We start from the raw sequence: 17,739 nt of genomic DNA on the forward strand, positions 1-17,739 counted from the left end.
ATTGCTGTATTCATTTACTACTGTGTTTTGTGCGCCTCACACATTCCAGTGATCCACCACTCTATTTCTTAGTACCAAAAAGTTTTGATGGTTGCTGCTTTATAATATAGTTTTAGATTTGGTACAGCTAGGCCACCTTTCTTTGCAGTTTTTCATTAATTCCCTTGATATTTTTAACCTTTTTGTTCTTCCAGATGAATTTTGTGTTTTTTTTTAGTTGTATAAAATAAATTTTTGGTAGTTTGATTGGTATAGCACTGAGTAAGTAAAATAATTTAGGTAGAATTGTCATTTTTATTAGATTAGCTCAGACTAATCCTGAGCAATTGATATTTTTGCACTTATTTAAGTCTGATTTTATTTGTGTGAAGTGTTTTGTAATTGTGTTCCTATAATTCCTGGGTTTGCCTTGGCAGGTAGACTCACAAATATTTAAGTCGTCTACAATTAGGAATTTCTATTTCTGTGTCTTGCTCTTGCTGGGCTTTGTTGGTCATTTTATATATATATATATATAAATGCTGATGATTTATGTGTGTTTATTTTATATGCTACAACTTTGCTAAAGTTGTTGTTTCAAGTAATTTTTTAGTTGCTTCTTTAGGATTCTCTAAGTATGCCATCATGTAATGTGCAAAGAATGATAGTTATGTTTCCTTCTTGCCTATTCTAATTCCTTCAGTTTCTTTTTTCTTCTCTTATTGTTAAAGCTAATAATTCTAGTTTGATATTGAATAATAGTGGTGATAATACACATTCGTGTTTCATCTCTGATCTTATCCTCATTACATATAATGCTTGCTGATGGTTTTAGATATGAGCACTGCTTATCATTTTAAGGAAAGCTCCATTTATTCCTATGCTCTCTAGTGTTTGTAATAGGAAGGGGTGCTGTATTTTTTTTTTTTTTTGGTGGGGCAATGGGGGTTAAGTGACTTGCCCAGGGTCACATAGCTAGTGTCAAGGTGGATTTGAACTCAGGTACTCCTGAATCCAGGGCTGGTGCTTTATCCACTGAGCCACCTAGCTGCCCCTGTACTTTGTTGAAAACTTTCTCTGTATCTGTTGAAATGATTTTATGATTTCGGTTAGTTTTATTATTTTTTGTTTTATTTTCATTCTTTATCTTTTATCTCTCTTTTTGGGGGAGGTGGGGCAATGAGAGTTAAGTGACTTGCTCAGGGTCACACAGCTAGTGTCTAGTGTCTGAGGTCAGATTTGAACTCAGGTCCTCCTGGATCCAGGGCTGGTGCTCTATCCACTGCACCATCTAGCTGCCCCTATAGGGGCATCTTTAGTGGCAAAATAGGCTAATAAAATTGATGTGATACAGTTATTTCTTCCCTTCTTCTCCTTAATTGCTCTGATCTGAATTTTCAGACCCAGCACATCTTGTGAGCTTTGAGAATTATATTTCTACCATGAATAGCTCAGAAGAAATTTGCCTTCTTACTACTTTTGCTCAGATGGCTCAGGCAAGAAAGACCAATGTGGATGAAGACTTCATAAAAGTTATCGTGCTGGAGATTTATGAGGTGAGTGAAGTTGGGATGAACAACCAGCTAGAAAAAACTCCTTTCTCCTAGCTCATCCTTTGAGTCCTTTGAGATTGATTTAGGAAAAAAAAAATGCTTTGTGACATTGTTTTCCAGAGCCGCATTGGCTGCTATGAGCAGCAGTTTAGACTTGTCAGTTTAAAATTGGCAAGTAGAGCCTGAGTTACAGAAGAAAGTGCAGACTCTGTGGAGAAGAGGGCCTTTGAGGGGATACCCCTGCTGCTGTCTCCTTAATGTTTTTTTAGTGTCAAGGACATGAAGGGAAGGAAAGAATTGGTGGCGTTTGCAGTGAGATTGCTTTTTGTAAGGGCAGGGATACAGGCCTTCTTAGAAGATGGGAGGAAGAAATATTCTTATTTTGGCTCATATTAGTAACAGGTCTATCCAGCATAGGCTTGAGCACATGTGCAAGCATTGGAGAAGTTTTTGCCACTGCTGAGTAGACCAGTGAGTCTTGTGCTGTCTTTGGTACTGAGTACTTTTAATGGTTATACTCAAGTTTTTTTACAAGCCAGATTTTGGGCAAAAATTGGGTAATCTGTATTTAAACTAGGACAGTAGTTGTATGTTACTTCTTACTAGATTGTAAGTTTGAGAGCAAGGAAATGTTAAACTCCTCTTTGTATTCCCTTCAGTGTTCAGCACAGTGCCTTGCACAGAGAAGATATTTAATAAATGTTTATGGGATGGAGTAATAAGAATTTGCTCCCAGAGATATACTAAAGAAACATTGATAGTTTATAATATTTTATCTGGGAGTCTCACTTTACAGATGATAATTCCATTAAAAGGTTTTGTTTGTTTGTTTGTTTGTTTTTTGCGGGGCATTGAGGGTCATAGGATTCAAACTCAGGTCCTCCTGAATCCAGGGCCAGTGCTTTTATCCACTGTGCCACCTAGCTGTTCCTTGTCTTCCTTTTTTCAATTCTAATACATTACTCGGCCCATCCGATGTAATATTTCTCCTGTGCGAGCTTAGGATCTTTTGCTTAGTTTGGTATTTTTTACACCATCATGGGTGAACATGTACATGCTGGTTCTCTGGGGATATAGTTTGTATAATTGAATTTCAGTAATCTTTTGGAATAAAGCTGTGAACTGGAGCTTCATGTAGAATAATCTTTCTTTTTCTTGAAAACATACTTTGTAAGTGCATTTGTTCTACTGATTGATATTAAAAATGTTATCTTCCTTCTCTTTAAGGTATCTTATGTTAACCTTTCCACCAGAGAGACCTTCTCAAAAGTTGGTCGGGAGCTTTTAGGAGCTATTACGGCTGTTCATCCTGCAATCATTTCTGTAATTTTGGATAGTGTTAAAGAGACCATTGACCAAGTTGGGATGGTAAGGCTATTATTTGAAAACAGATTGGAATTGACTATGTTTGCCAGAGACTGAATACTTTCATGTTCACTGAAGGAAGAATCTTTTTATTTATATTTTTTTGTTGAGAGCTATTTTATTCCTCCAAGCTTTTCTGTCTCTATTATAAATCCTTAGTAAATCAAAGTTGCTTATTTTGAATGTGTATGATTGTATATATGTATATGTATTTATGTATATTTACAAATATACATATACACATGTGTATTTGTAAAATCTTTTCCTTTATTTGATTTCTTTGGATCTGGGTCTAATAGTTATATTGCTAGGTTTAAGGATATGCATGGTTAATGAAATTTTGGGCATAAATTCTAATAGCTTTCTCAAATGGTTAAACCAGTTCATAGTTCTGTCCATAGCAAGTAGTATGCCTATTTTCCCTGCAGGCCCTTCAATATTTGTCATATTCCATTTCTGTCTTGCTTGTTAATTTAATGAGTATGAGATAGAGTTGTCTTAATTTGCATTTCACTTATTAGTGATTTGAAGTGTTTTAAATTAAGTGACTTGCCCAGGGTCACACAGCTAGTAAGTGTCAAGTGTCTGAGACTGAATTTGAACTCAGATCCTTCTGAATCCAGGGCTTGTGCTTTATCCACTGCACCACCTAGCTGCTCCAGTTTTATTTCTTGATAGTTTGGATTTCCTCCTTTGAAGACAGTCCATTCATATACTTTGAACCTTTTATCTATTAGGGAATAACTCATGTTCTTAGAAATTTAATTCACTCCTTTATATATCTTGGAAATGACACTGTTCTCAGAGAAGCTTGCTACAAAGAGTTTTTACCCCCTCGTTACTTGTTTCCTTTCTATTTTAATTATATTGATTTTGTTTATGCAAAACCTTTTAAATTTTATTTAATCAAACCTGTTCATTTTATCTTTTGTGATCCTCTGTAATCCTGTACCTTTTCTCAGTCAATAGATCTAAAAGCAGATTTGCTCCTAATTTGTTTACGAGGTCACCTTTTATATCTGTTAGGTGCCCACTTAAAGCTCATTTTTGTATATGGTGTGAGGTGTTGGTTTAAACCAGACTTCTTTCTAGTTTGCCCCTCTCCTGGCATAGTCTTATTTTTTGGGGTGTTTGTGAAGTAATTGGGGTTAAGTGACTTGCCCAGGATCACACAGCTAGTAAGTGTTAAGTGTCTGAAGCAAGATTTGAACTCAGGTCCTCCTGAATCCAGGGCTGGTGCTCAATCCACTGCCCCACCTAGGTGCCTCTGGATAGTCTTTAAGAACCCAGAGCCATCATCAACAAACAGTGAGGTACTGGAGTAGAATGTTAGTAGGAGAATATATATTTATCTTGCTTGACTTTAATAAAAGGCATGCTTCTGACAAGTTCTGTAAATTGGAATCATCTTTTACCTGTACTTGAGGACTTGTCAGTATAAGGAAATTTGTACTGAATCTTTTTGTGAAGAGAGATATTGCTCCATATTATTAATATTATGTCTACCTTTTTAATTATGGTTTTCTTCAAGTGAGGAGTTACTACTTGTTGTGTAGAAAAGAGAATTGATCTGAAAACAAGGTTACAAAATTTGTCATTTATGTATCACCAGTCATGTTTCCAATTTTGTGTTGATGCTTCCTATTGTTTTCTATTTCCTTTGTTTTAAAAAACAAAGAAAAGCAAGATTTTTTTTAGCCTAGTTCTCCCTATCTCAATTAGGCTGAAAGTTATAATGACCACTCATGGGCTTGATCCTATTGCTGGTCAGCTAGGAAGCTTTGATGTGGATCAGTTTGACTTTCCTTATGCAGCCTTGTGGACCTCTATACCCCAACCTCCCTGAACTCATCATATTGGTGATTAACTTAGTTCAGATACCTAATTCACTTTATTTTGAGGATTTTTTTTTTAAGTGAGGCAATTGGAGTTAAGTGACTTGCCCAGGGTCACACAGCTAGTAAGTATTAAGTGTCTGAGGCCGGATTTGAACTCAGGTACTCCTGACTCCAGGGCCGGTGCTCTATCCACTGCGCCACCTAGCTGCCCCAGATACCTAATTCACTTTAACCCTACTCCATCTTAGAACTCCTGAATTCAAGCCATTCATCAGCTTTAGCCTCCTTGTAGCAACAAACTATTTTTTGAAGAAACTAGGAGTTGAAGAGTTAGAAATAAAAATACTACAATATAGAATCTCCATTATCTATTTATAATTTAATTCACCTTTGTTTTTAAATATTTTTCTTCTTCCCCTCTCCATTACTACTCATATCCTTATCTCAATTCTTGATCTTAATTGTTCTTTTTTATTCCCTTCTAATAAGGTTTCCCTATACTTGTTTAAAGAGCTGCCTTTGTATCTGTGGCAACCATCTACCTCTGAAATAGCTGTGATTCGGGATTGGCTGCTGAATTATAATTTGTCAACTGTGAAGAATAAATTAGCCTGTGTTATTCTGGAAGGAGTGAACTGGGGATTTGGTGAACAGGTATGCCATGGAAAGGGCTGATTCTGTGGTTTCAAAGTCGTATTTTTTCTAAAATAATGTAATTTTAGTGATAATAAAGCACAAAGCATTTATATAAATGCCTTTCTTTCCAAGGTAAGTGAATTATTTAACTATTTCAGAATTTAGAATTTTTTTCACTTTCTTTTTTTCATTGTGAACTTAAGAAAATCAAGTGAAAGTAAATTTTTACCAAATTGAGAATGCCTTTGTTTATAGGCACACTTGCTATTTTTTTTTCACACTTGCTATTTGATATATACCCACTTACAGTGTCCTCTTAGTCATTGTATTCTTCTTTCTTCTACTATCTGTCCTGTGCAAAGCTACCAAATTACTATTTTAAAAACACTTTTAGCATGTCACTCCTATCCCTGGGCCTCATTTTCTTATCTGTAAAATGATGGGCTCAGAATAAGTGATCTTAAAAATGATAATAATTCTTTGAAATCATATAATTCTGACTAGGAGAAAGAATAATCGACTCGTTATGTTCATCATTTGTGGGTTGAGTGATTAATCAGGTAGAAAGTATTTATGATTACCTTGTGCCCATCACTGTAATGTTGGTGGTGGTAGTATGATGTTGAAAGGAAAGTAGAATGTGTGTTATTTAAAATTCTAAATGTGGGTTCTAATCTGTCCCCCCAGTTTTTGGGGGAAACTGACTAAAATCACTGATAAATGAGTTTAGGTTTTTTTAAAAGGGTTTATTGAAAGATAGTAAAAGAAAGATTGAGAACAGATTTCCTATAACCTGGCAGTCTTAACCTTCCTAAAGCTCCCACTTCTGCAGTCCTCTGCCACCACGCCGATCTCTATCTCATCCACCACATTCTATTATCTTGACACAAATGTATATGCTATGGTCCCTGACTTCACAGAACTTATATGTACTTGGGGTACTGAGAGCAGTGGAAAAGAGTAAATTAAATGCTATACTGTAAAATTTACTAATTTAAGTGCTCTAGGAGTTCAGAGGAAGGAGCAGTATTAGCTTGTGCTGATATAGTTGGAAAAGACTTCCTTGAGGAGATGGGATATGACCTGGGGGGACGGGTAGGACATGAATTGACTTGAAGAGTGATTAAGTCTCATATAGGTACAGGAGAGAGAAAGCTTTCTGGGGGAGGAGATAAATAGTAGGCAGCTACTAGGTGACAGTAGATAGGGTGCAGGATTAAGAGTCAGGAAGACCTAAACTGCAATCTCGCTGTACACACATAAGCTGTGGGACCCTTGTGAATCATTTAACACTTAAGATTCAGTGTCCTCATCTTTATGAATAATAATCATAGTACTTCATTCACAAGGTTGTGAAGATCAAATGAGATATTTCTTAAAGTGCCTTGTAAACCTTAATGTGCTATATATCTATATATCTATATATCTTAGTTTTTATTTTTAGCCAAGAAAAAAGACATGGAGTTGAGGAAAGCCTGTGTTAGGGGATAGTGAGAAGACCATTCTGACTAGATTGTAGGGTGTGTGTTGAGGCATAGTAAGGAATAATATTGAGTAGGTGGAATGTTTGATAATTGGGGGCTTGAAAGCCAGGCAGTCATGGTTATACTTTGCTACTACAGGCATTTGAGAGTGATTGTGAGTTCTTGAATAGGAGGGTGAAATAATAGTAGTGAGAGGTTAGACTATGAGCTATCATAATGGAATGGGAGAAATTGGAGGCTGGAAAAACTAACATTTGTTCCTTTGTTATTGTTACTTCACCGTTATACCTTTTTAATAGTTATTTGTACATGTTTTATTTGTCTGACTAAGCTATAAGCTACATGAGGACAGAAATCTGATTTATTCTTTGTATCTCCTACAGCATCTAACAGTGCCTTGTGTATAATAGGCATTTAGTAAATATTTTTTGAAATGGCTGGAGACAAACTTGAGGGTTATTGTGGGTGTTGGAGCAAAGGATAATAGATAGTCAGAGGGCTTGCCTAGTACCCATAAAGCATACAGAAAAGACTTAGATGAAGACTTCCAGCATATTGTAATTTTTTTTCTTCTTACAAGGATACACTTCATCTGGATCAGACAGTTCATGCTGAAGTGGCATTGATGATTCTTGAAGCTTACCAGAGGTACCTTGCTCAGAAGCCATATGCTGGGTTACTTTCTGAAAGCATAAAACAGGTATTTCCTTTTCCTCTGACTACCTAAATATTATGTAAAACTTTGCTATTTGAGGGTGTTAGAAAAATTAAGTTATATCATGGCATCATTGAGTTTTATGACAAGTGATATTCTTCAGTAATTGAACTCTGGGACTGGACAAGGGATTTTCCTTTAAGTAAAAGCTTTTGTACAAGCATTTCATCATTGGAAAGTTGTTCCTGAACATGGCTCTTTTTACTCCTCAAATGCCCACCACAGTTTCTTTCTTTTGCTTGATTGTACGAAGTATCAGGCAGCTGACCTAAGTTGTGGATTAAATAAGCATTCTTTTTTTTTCTTTTGCATAAATAAAGACAAGACCAAATATCAGGAGTGTATCATTCACTTTGTAGCATATGGATATAATTTATATCTAATGGGAACTGAAAGGGACTTAGGGGATTAATTAAATTTATTGTGATGATGTCTTTTTAAAATTGTTTTAGGTTTCGTATTTGGCCAGTATTGTACGTTATGGAGAGACACCTGAGACCTCATTTAACCAATGGGCTTGGAACTTGATTTTGAGGTTAAAACTTCACAAAAATGATTATGGAATGCAACAGAATCGTCCAACAGTTCCATTCTCCAGCACTGTGCCGGATATGAACGAATCACCCACATTTCATCCCTTACTGAAGGCTGTGAAAGCAGGCATGCCTATTGGCTGTTATCTAGCCTTATCTATGACAACTGTGGGCCATAGGTACAGAATAGTACTTATGTCTAATAATATGTTTTCCAAGGACAAAATGCCTTGCAAAAATAGAGCCAGTATAGGGTTCTAAGGTCTGACAGGTTTTAGGATGTCACTAAGCAGCTTATGTGGGGTGATCAGGCCTGAGGAAAGTGACTCAGGCTACCTTAAACTCATGATCTTTTTTGTTTGTTTGTTTGTTTTTTGCGGGGCAAATGGGGGTTAAGTGACTTGCCCAGGGTCACACAACTAGTAAGTGTCAAGTGTCTGAGGTCGGATTTGAACTCAGGTCCTCCTGAATCCAGGGCCAGTGCTTTATCCACTGCGCCACCTAGCTGCCCCCTAAACTCATGATCTTTGAGGGCAAGTTATGTCTTTCTCATCCTTATGTTCTTATAGGATCTTGTACCTTGTAGATAGTCAATAACTTCTTAATCAGCTCTATTAGGAAAGCAGATTTCTTATTTTGTTATTAAGTGTAATTGTCAAGCAAACTAGAATATCCATGTCAGCTGGTCAGAAGAGAATTGTGTTTGCGAAGCTGAAATAAAACCATAAGGTTTTGTAAATATAAAATAGCAAAGCACATGATCATAAGGAATATTTTCTTCAAGTGATTATCTCTGTTAGTGGGATTCCCCCCCCCCCCCTTTTTTTCAAGTCCTCCTATTGCCCCATACTTCTGATTTCTGATTTCTAGGTGCTAGAAAGAGCCCTGGATCTGGAGTCAGAAGATCTAAGTTTGAATTCTGGGCCAGCTACTTAGTATCTGTGTGTTATCAGACAAATTATGGGCCTTAGTACCATAAGATGAGAGGATTGGACTGACTTAAGACTTCTTTCAGTCCTAAAATGTAGTTGGGAGTCATTGTAGGTTTTCCTTTTTTTTTCTTTTTTTGTGGGGCAATGAGGGTTAAGTGACTTGCCCAGGGTCACACAGCTAGTAAGTGTCAGGTGTCTGAGGCAAGATTTGAAATCAGGTCCTCCTGAATCCAGGGCTGGTGCTTTATCCACTGTGCCACCTAGCTGCCCCCTATTGTAGGTTTTAATGGGAAAGGGGAATAATTGGATAAGAAGAGTCTATTGACTGTCTGTAAGAAAGCTTCTAATGTGCACTAACCTTGTCCAGTTTTCTTGACCTAAGAGTGCCCCCTTTCTGAAACATTTCTTTATTTTCCTAATATCTGTTTTAAACTTGGAGCCCTGGGTACCCTGAACACAGATACAGTTCTTTGTTGTTGTTCGGTTGTGTCTGATTCTTTGTTCACCCCATTTGAGGTTTTCTTGATAAAGATGGAGTGGTTTGCTATTTCTTCTACAGCTTATTTTACACATGAGGAAACCAAGGCAAACAGTATTAAGTGGCTTGCCCAGGGTCACACTACTAGTAAATGTCTGAGGCAGGATTTGAGCTTAGGAATATTAGTCTTCCTGACTTCGGGCTCAGCATTCTATCCACTGTGCCACCTAGCTCCTCATGCTAGTTTCTAACTGAACATAACAGTTTAGCTGCATTGCAGATTTCTAGATGAAAACAGGAGTAAAGAACTACTGTGCCTGAACTCAGTGTGTGATTTCTAGCTCACTGATCAAGGGATGAGACATGGCTGATTTTTGTAATGTTTTTTAGATAGATCAGGTGGCCATCAAGAGAAAGAGACCTCCCATAGCTTCTATCTCTTACAGGAGATAGTTATCTTTCTGAATCTTATCCAGCTTTCTGTTTACTGACTGAAAATTCTCAGTAGCAACAGATGACTATGTTGAAGACCTGAAATGTGTTTAGTACAATCAGTCTCAACATTTTATATTTAGAACCGTATTGCTTTTTTTTCTCCTGGCAGCATTGAGAAATTTTGTGCAGAAGGCATTCCATTGTTGGGGATCCTGGTCCAGTCTAGGCATCTGCGAACAGTGGTTCATGTTCTGGATAAGATTTTGCCCATGTTTTATCCCTGCCAGTATTACCTTTTGAAGAATGAACTGTAAGTATAATTTGTGCTTAGTGGATTAATCATTTGTGGTATGGGCATTATGTTTTGTTTTCTCCAACAAACTGTAGTTCATAATGTTTTAGTAATTATTTTTCCGGAATGGAGCAAAACATGCTGCTTCCTTGGATTAATATTTAGGCTTATAAGCAGTATATTTGCTAAGGACTCAAGTATTATTTTAATTTTTTCATAATGGGTTTAAAAAAATATCCCCTGCTTGTCCAAAGTTTGGCACTAGACAGAACAATTCTACCAGTTAGAGAAGATGCTTCCTATAGTAATTAGCAAAGGAGTTGTCAGAGTAGCAGCAAGAAACTTAGTTTGCATTTATCATCTTAAGTATCTTCAGTGTATTTCTTTTTGGGGTGTGTGCAGTTGAATTAACCACTAAGGAATATACAAGAGAATCAAATTAATGTGACTCTAGCCTAGTGTTCTGGGAAATGTCTGAAACATCAATAAAATGATGACAAAGTAACATAACAGGAGAAGAATTCTAATGTGGAATTCCTAAGTGTACTGGGAATGCAAAGTGGGGAGAAGAGCCAGTTGTGGTAGGAGTGAGAATCGGATTAAGAGCAATATCATGGAAAGAAGTGGGGTTTGTACTATTGATGAGAATACATAGGGTCTGGATTGGTGGAGAAAATGGAGGCAGGGAATAGGATATGCTTGAGGGATATGAAGGAATCCAGCAGTTTAGAAAGAACAATGGGCTGGATGAAAAGCAGTTAAAGATAAGCTTGGATAATAGGTTGGGGACAGGGAAAGGAGGGCCTTGATTGTAAGTTCTAGATGGAGTTTAGATACCACAGCATAGTTATGGACTTAAAATATGAGTATTAGGCATTTTCTGTAGATATTTGTGAATTTTTGCATAAAATAATTTTCTTGTAAAATTTTTGAGGCTGATAATATTTTTTCTGATTGAGCTATTATAGTTTGCCCATTTGTATCAAAAATTTGTTAGGGAGTAGGATTTTATTTTATGGGAAAAAAAGTATTAGCTGTTTTTCAAGCAAGATATTTGCATTTATATTCTGCAAACTGTATACTGTGTATTAGCTTGTGGATATTCATATTTAGGAAAGGGCTGTTGAAAATTGTTAGCTCCTTCTGAATTTATATTTGAAAGCTTTTAAAAAAAGAAATTGATTTAAGTCCTTACAGTTTGTTTATAGATCTAAATTGAATGATGTTGAGCTATTCTGATTTGTATGAGGCAACCTAAAGGAATTTTGTTTCCAGTTCTTAATCTCTACCCGCCCCTACCCCCATCTTGTCCTCATCTTTTTCATGTCATTTTATTCTGATTAGATTCTTGAGAATAAGAATTGGTTCAATTCTTTTCCATTCTCTGCTTATATACTTGCTGTTAATCATTAACATTTCTTTGTTTTCTAAAACTTCTTTGAATGTCTGTTGTATTTTTCCATTTGATATGTAGGTTTTTATCATACCTCCACCTATTTTTGCACTTGGATAGTGGTATTCCTCAAGGAATGACCCAACAAGTTACCCACAAAGTGGCCCAGCACTTGACAGGAACCAACTATGGAGAAAATGTGAAGCTTCTCAGCAGCATGATCCAGGTGAGGAAATGAATCTAGTTCTTGCCATTGGGCATCATCATCTCAAGACATATGCTTGTCCTTTGGTCCAATCCTAAAAGCTCTAGTTTAACTACATTTAGTATACAGTTTAATACCATTGTAGCTTAGTTGATACCATGGATATTGGTATCTCGTAGTTTTTATTGATGTTTTTAAGAGTGCTAGGAAATGGGAGGTGGGATGATAATTATTTCATTTCAGATTGACTACAACTTTTCCCCACAGGCCCACATTTCTGTAAGCACAAAACCCAATGAAGTAGGGCCTGTTGCTGTTTTAGAATTCTGGGTCCAGGCCCTCATAAGCCAGCAGTTTTGGTACCGAGAACAGCCCATTCTTTACCTGATGGACCATTTATGCAAGGCTGCTTTTCAGTATATGCAAGAAGATTGTATACAGAAACTCCTTTACCAACAGCACAAGGTAAAAACAGTTGTAATATTTATTTTCTCTGATTGTTGATGATATTTCAGGCTTGTAGATTGTTCTATAAATGTTTCCACCATCCCTGGGGCCTACTTCATGCTCACCTTTTTTTTTTTTTTTTTTTTTGTGAGGCAATTGGGGTTAACACAGGGTCACACAGCTCATAAGTGTCAAGTGTCTGAGGCAGGATTTGAACTCAGGTCCTCCTGAATTCAGGGCCGGTGCTCTATCCACTGTGCCACCTAGCTGACCCTCATGCTCACCTTCTACTACTCATTGCTCTAACACATCTATTAGGTTGAAAGAACATAGATTTCATGTTTATAGCCAAATGCTCTCTTACCATAAATCCTAGTGCAAGTTAAAAAAAAATTAAATGGGAAAAGATGAACTCATTAAATATCTCTTGGGACATACCTTGATACTTCTCAGTCCCAGGACATGTACTTTTCATGGTAGCTTTAGAACCTTATTATCATATTAAGGAGAGATTGTGGTTGAAGTTGTTAAAAATCCTTCCTTTTGTCTTCTCAATTTTTCTCTTTTTTTGTTTTCCTGACTGAGCAGAATGCTTTAGGTTATCACTGTGACAGGAGCCTGCTCTCTTCCTTGATGGGCTGGATTGTGGCTGGCAATGTGACGCCATCTTTCATTGAGGGAGCTGCTGCTCCTGCTCAGGTAGGAGACCTGTCCATGAGGAGCTCATAGAAATGATCTACAGAACATACTTAGCACTTCTTTGAAAAATTCAACACCCTTGGAAAGAGGAACGTGGCTTTTTACTTTTCCACATAATTTGATAACATTTCAATTAATGGGATAGGTATGAAAGGATTTTGTTGTTTGTTGAGTATTTTAGAAGGTATTAAGTAACAGAACCAAAGCTAAGTAAGTTTCTGTCTTAGGATTTAAGGTAGTCTTGCTCATGGATGATATCTAGAATTTGTTAATCCAACTTTGTCTACTTAATTGTCTTTGTAGCTAGTTTTTTTAAATGCTTTCTTTCTTTTTTTTTTTTTTGGTGGGGCAATTGGGGTTAAGTGACTTGCCCAGGGTCACACAACTAGTAAGTGTCAAGTGTCTGAGGCCGGATTTGAACTCAGGTCCTCCTGACTCCAGGGCTGGTGCTCTATCCACTGCGCAGCCTAGCTGCCCCTTAAATGCTTTCTTATTACACAGAGGATTTTTCACGGAAGTCTAAGGTAATTTAAGTGAATTCAATTCTTCAAGGACTGCTTTAAGTCCTGTAGAAGGATGGAGTAATTTTCACTGTCTTTTTTGCTAAATAGTGATAGGGCTAGGGCCTAGACCTGTGTTTTCCCTGGCATAGGGAACTCCAGATGAGGAAACCCTTACTAATATAGGTCAGGACTTCCTAGGCCACTTGGTGCCTTTGAGAGTTGCCTAGAACATTGAGAAGTTAAGCAATTTGGCTATGGCCACACAGCCATTTATGCCAGAGATCTTCTTGGCTTCATGGACAGATCTCTGGTCATTATGCTGTGTTGCCTCTTTGCTGAATTCCCAAGCTTCATTCTTTTTTTGGGGGGTGGGGGATGAGGGGCAGTGAGGGTTAAGTAACTTGCTCAGGGTCACACAGCTAGTAAGTGTCAAATATTTGAGGCTGGATTTGAACCCAGGTCCTCCTGAATCCAGGGCCAGTGCTTTATCCACTGCACTGCTTAGCTGCTCCCCTTATTTCTCATTCTTTATGGAAAATCATCACAAAGGAATTTAGAGTACTTAAGGCATAATAGATTTACTTCCATAATGTGCCTGCAGTTCATCTTGATCTTCCTCATACCTAGCTTGTATTCTTTAAGCACATCCTTGCTGCTCTTTTGCCACATGTTTGCTTCTGCATTCAGAATGTTGTCCATCAGCCACAGAGCTATCATATCTGGCAGTGTGGTAGAATGGATAAAGTGCTAGACTTAGGATCAGAATGATTGGATTCAAACCCCACTCTGGACATATAAAGCTTTGTGATCCTGGGAAAGTCATTGAATTTCTTATAGCATCTGTTGTCTCCTGTGTAAAAGGAGATTAACATACTACCTGTAATATCTATAGCACAGGATTATTTGGGGACTACAGTGACTTAAGGTATGTTAAGCACTTTTAAAACTCTAAAACACTCTGTATTGTCATTATTGTTAGGATTTTTAAAGAATGATTAATTCCTATATGAATCTTTAGGGAGATTAGAATGATACACTACATTCACTAGTTCTTGGGATTGTTTCATCCACATGGTTTTTTTTATCCCGATCCACATTTTTTTTAATCTTTAAATCTACAATTTTAATGATTTGTATCTAATTTATGGTCATTTTTGTAGTCTTTTTTTTTTTCTATCACATGATAATACTCATTTGAAAGCCCAAGTTACTGTCTAGTGAGACCTAATTTTCCTCTGTGTAGGGCATTTAGTTTGCTTCATGAGAATTTGTGTAGTCTAGAAAATTATAAATAAATGTTAAAAAACCCACTAAACTATCATTTTCACATAATGCAGTAAAAATAGGAATCAATACAGGAAACATCAGCAGAAGATACAGACCTAAACTGAGACCTGATAATGACTTCCTGAATCACAAATGGGTCAGAGAAAAAAAATAATAACTATGCAAAAGCAAATGAAGATGTGACAGTATTTTAGTTTTTGGGTCGCAACTAAAGCAGTTTGCAGAGGTTCAATTATATCTCTACAAAGATATGTTAAAAATGGAAAAAGGGTATAAGGTATCTAATTTAAAAATCTAGAAAATCAACAAATAAGCTCAAGTTTAGCATAAAAGAAAAATTTGAAAATTAGAGGAGAAATAAATGAAAAGTGAAAAGAGTATAGAATTGGTAAGCAAAACTAAAAGTAGGTTTTTTGACAAGACAACCAAAATTGATAAAATTCTAGTGAATCTGATCAAAATGAAGAAAGGAAAATCAGATCACTTAAATAAGAAAGGAACAAGGCTAAATAAAAACATTTGTGGCTTCTGCTATCAGTCTTTCAGTTAATAAGCTTTTATTAAATGTAATACATGCAACCCAGGTTTTCCTGCTGAAAGCTCTGTCAGCAGATTAGCTACTTATCCATATTGATATAAGAATTTCCATGTGCTGGTGAAATCACAAATCTGTACTTCAAAATGAAACCTATAAAAATACTTTCTCTGAGGGTAAAAGAAAAGTAAGAAGTCATTGATATATTTTGCTCTCTTTTTAAAGTTAGTTTTTGCTGATAAAATAAAATTGCTTATATGTCTGGAGACTTTGTGTTGTTTGGGAAATTCCCAAAATCTTTTTTTTTTTTAAATTTCATTTTTCTGTTAAATACAGAATCAATTAGCAAGCATTTTTTTTTCTTTCAGGTTTTTGGGTGGGTTTTTTTGGGGGGGCAGTGTGAGTTAAGTGACTTGCCCAGGGTCACACAGCTAGTAAGTGTCAAATGTCTGAGGCCGGATTGGAACTCAGGTCCTCCTGAATCCAGGGCTGGTGCTTTATCCACTGCGACACCTAGCTGCCCCCTTATATTTTCTTTTAATATTTTTGTCTTATGCTTCTCTTCTAACTTGTCCTTCACCATTGTATTTGCAGTACTAGTCTATTCTCTTTTGTTTCTTGGGGAGGCTTGTCTTCACAGAATCAAAAAAATTTTCCTCTCATAATTCTCATTTTTCTTTTAAACCACTAAAGACTACTATGTTAGGATTCTTATTTCTGAGATTCTATAGGCTCTTCTGTGTCATTAAGAATTGAATCCTTTTTCTTTGTTTTGCAGTATATATTCATAGGTACCTGAATTCATTTACTAGATCTGGAGGGCATATTTCCTTTTACTGTAACTATTTTTCATGTTGTTTTACCTATTTATGAGCAAGGTCTGTGAGTTTTCTTCCTGAAATCTTTGATACTTTCAGTCTTCCCACCTTCCCCCATATTTACTTTATCTCTCACTTCCTGGCTCCCTCCCCTTTTGATTGTGATTTCCTTAATGGATGGATCTCTAAGCATCTCAGGTTCCTCTCACACTGTGTAATTTACACTTCATTAACCAAGGTCTTTTCTTCAAGTGATTTTTGGGTTTTCAGATATGACATCCTCTGGGTTTTTCCCTTTTCCTCCTCTTCCCTTCTTCTCCCCACCTTCTCAAGTTTTCTTCTCCCAGCCCCAATATGCACAATGGCCTGTACCTCAATGCTCTGGCCTGGCACCAGCAGTTCAGGCTGTTTTCCTTGTCACTAATTACTTCAGTAGTCCTGGTGTTTTAAAGCTCCCTTCAGACTTTTGCTTCTGAAGTGCTATGGCTAGGTTGACTGTTGAAGCCTGAAGAGATTTCTGTGGCCTAAAGCTGGTGTCTCTAGGGTACTGGAAAGAGAGGGTGGGGCACAGGGTACAGGGATGGGTTTTGTGGCAGATCTGTGTCATGTCCTTGCATCTACTAGTACGGACTTGTTACTGGTACTATGGAGGGGGAGGGAGGAGGGTGTTCACTGAGCTTAGAGTCAGTGAGTGTCAGTTCCTGGTTGGTTGGTTGTTTTGCTTTTTAGCCTTTTAGATTTTGGCTGTCCTACACCATGGAGACAAATGAAATGGTTTTATCTTTGGCAGATAATTTCTCTTTTGGAGAGGTTTGAGAGGTCATTGGGATTAGAAAAAATGTCTGCTATTTTATTGTTCATGTAACCCAGAAATCACATCTCTTGTATTTTAATTTAATTTTTCACTTTTCATTTGTTTATGTCTTGTTTCTCTGACTCAAGCAGACTGAATTTGGGGATTCAAAAAAAAAATGTGTAACTAGTTCTTTTACACCAATAGGCCTTCAGGAAATATTTTTTGACTGAGTGGAAAAAAGTAAAGAAGAAAAGTTAGCACAAATTAATAGAATGCTGTTGAATTATATACTTAGAATCATATTCACTCATTCAGAAAAAGCTGCACAATTTTCATTGCTTCTATTTCCTATGATTTCAGGTTTGGTTTGCCTGGACTGTACTGAACATGGAGTCTATCTTTGAAGAAGATTCTCAGCTTCATAGAGTTGTTGAAGGGGAACTGGTCATTAATTCTACTTTCACTCCTGAGCAAGCTCTCAAGGTGCAGAAAGCAATAATTTCATGTGTTTGAAATAGAGATTAGATGAGCTCTTGATGAGGACAGAGACTTCTTTAGCTCTTTTAACTATTAAGAGAATAAGTGTTTGGAGAGCACAACAAAAGCATAGTTTGTTAAAGAGCTTATAGTTGTTATTTCTGACAGGCCTTTCCAAGGTTTATTTAAAAATGAAAGACATAATGTAACTATTCTGAGAAAGTGTTGATTACATGCTTGGAATGATTAACATTGGTTTCATGATTTAAACAGGGGTTAGTAAGTTATGGCTCAGGAGGGCTAAAAGACCTTACACATAAATAGATAAATCAACATGAA

General features: G+C 36.7%; 1 protein-coding gene across 3 annotated transcripts in view; it reads left to right on the forward strand.

Annotated features, from left to right (window-relative positions):
• The window catches only part of EPG5 (ectopic P-granules autophagy protein 5 homolog), a 144,126-nt gene that overhangs the window by 38,649 nt on the left and 87,738 nt on the right, over positions 1-17,739 (forward strand). For all 3 annotated transcript variants that reach the window (XM_043968814.1, XM_043968820.1, XM_043968831.1), the window contains exons 12-21: positions 1,381-1,535; positions 2,760-2,900; positions 5,225-5,389; positions 7,436-7,555; positions 8,023-8,282; positions 10,118-10,258; positions 11,715-11,859; positions 12,106-12,303; positions 12,874-12,984; positions 17,284-17,406. In XM_043968814.1, the coding sequence (XP_043824749.1) occupies positions 1,381-1,535; positions 2,760-2,900; positions 5,225-5,389; positions 7,436-7,555; positions 8,023-8,282; positions 10,118-10,258; positions 11,715-11,859; positions 12,106-12,303; positions 12,874-12,984; positions 17,284-17,406 (1,559 nt within the window). The remainder of the gene's footprint in view (positions 1-1,380; positions 1,536-2,759; positions 2,901-5,224; positions 5,390-7,435; positions 7,556-8,022; positions 8,283-10,117; positions 10,259-11,714; positions 11,860-12,105; positions 12,304-12,873; positions 12,985-17,283; positions 17,407-17,739) is intronic.

Source organism: Dromiciops gliroides, chromosome 1 (assembly GCF_019393635.1).
Source record: "Dromiciops gliroides isolate mDroGli1 chromosome 1, mDroGli1.pri, whole genome shotgun sequence".
Taxonomy (NCBI): domain Eukaryota; kingdom Metazoa; phylum Chordata; class Mammalia; order Microbiotheria; family Microbiotheriidae; genus Dromiciops; species Dromiciops gliroides.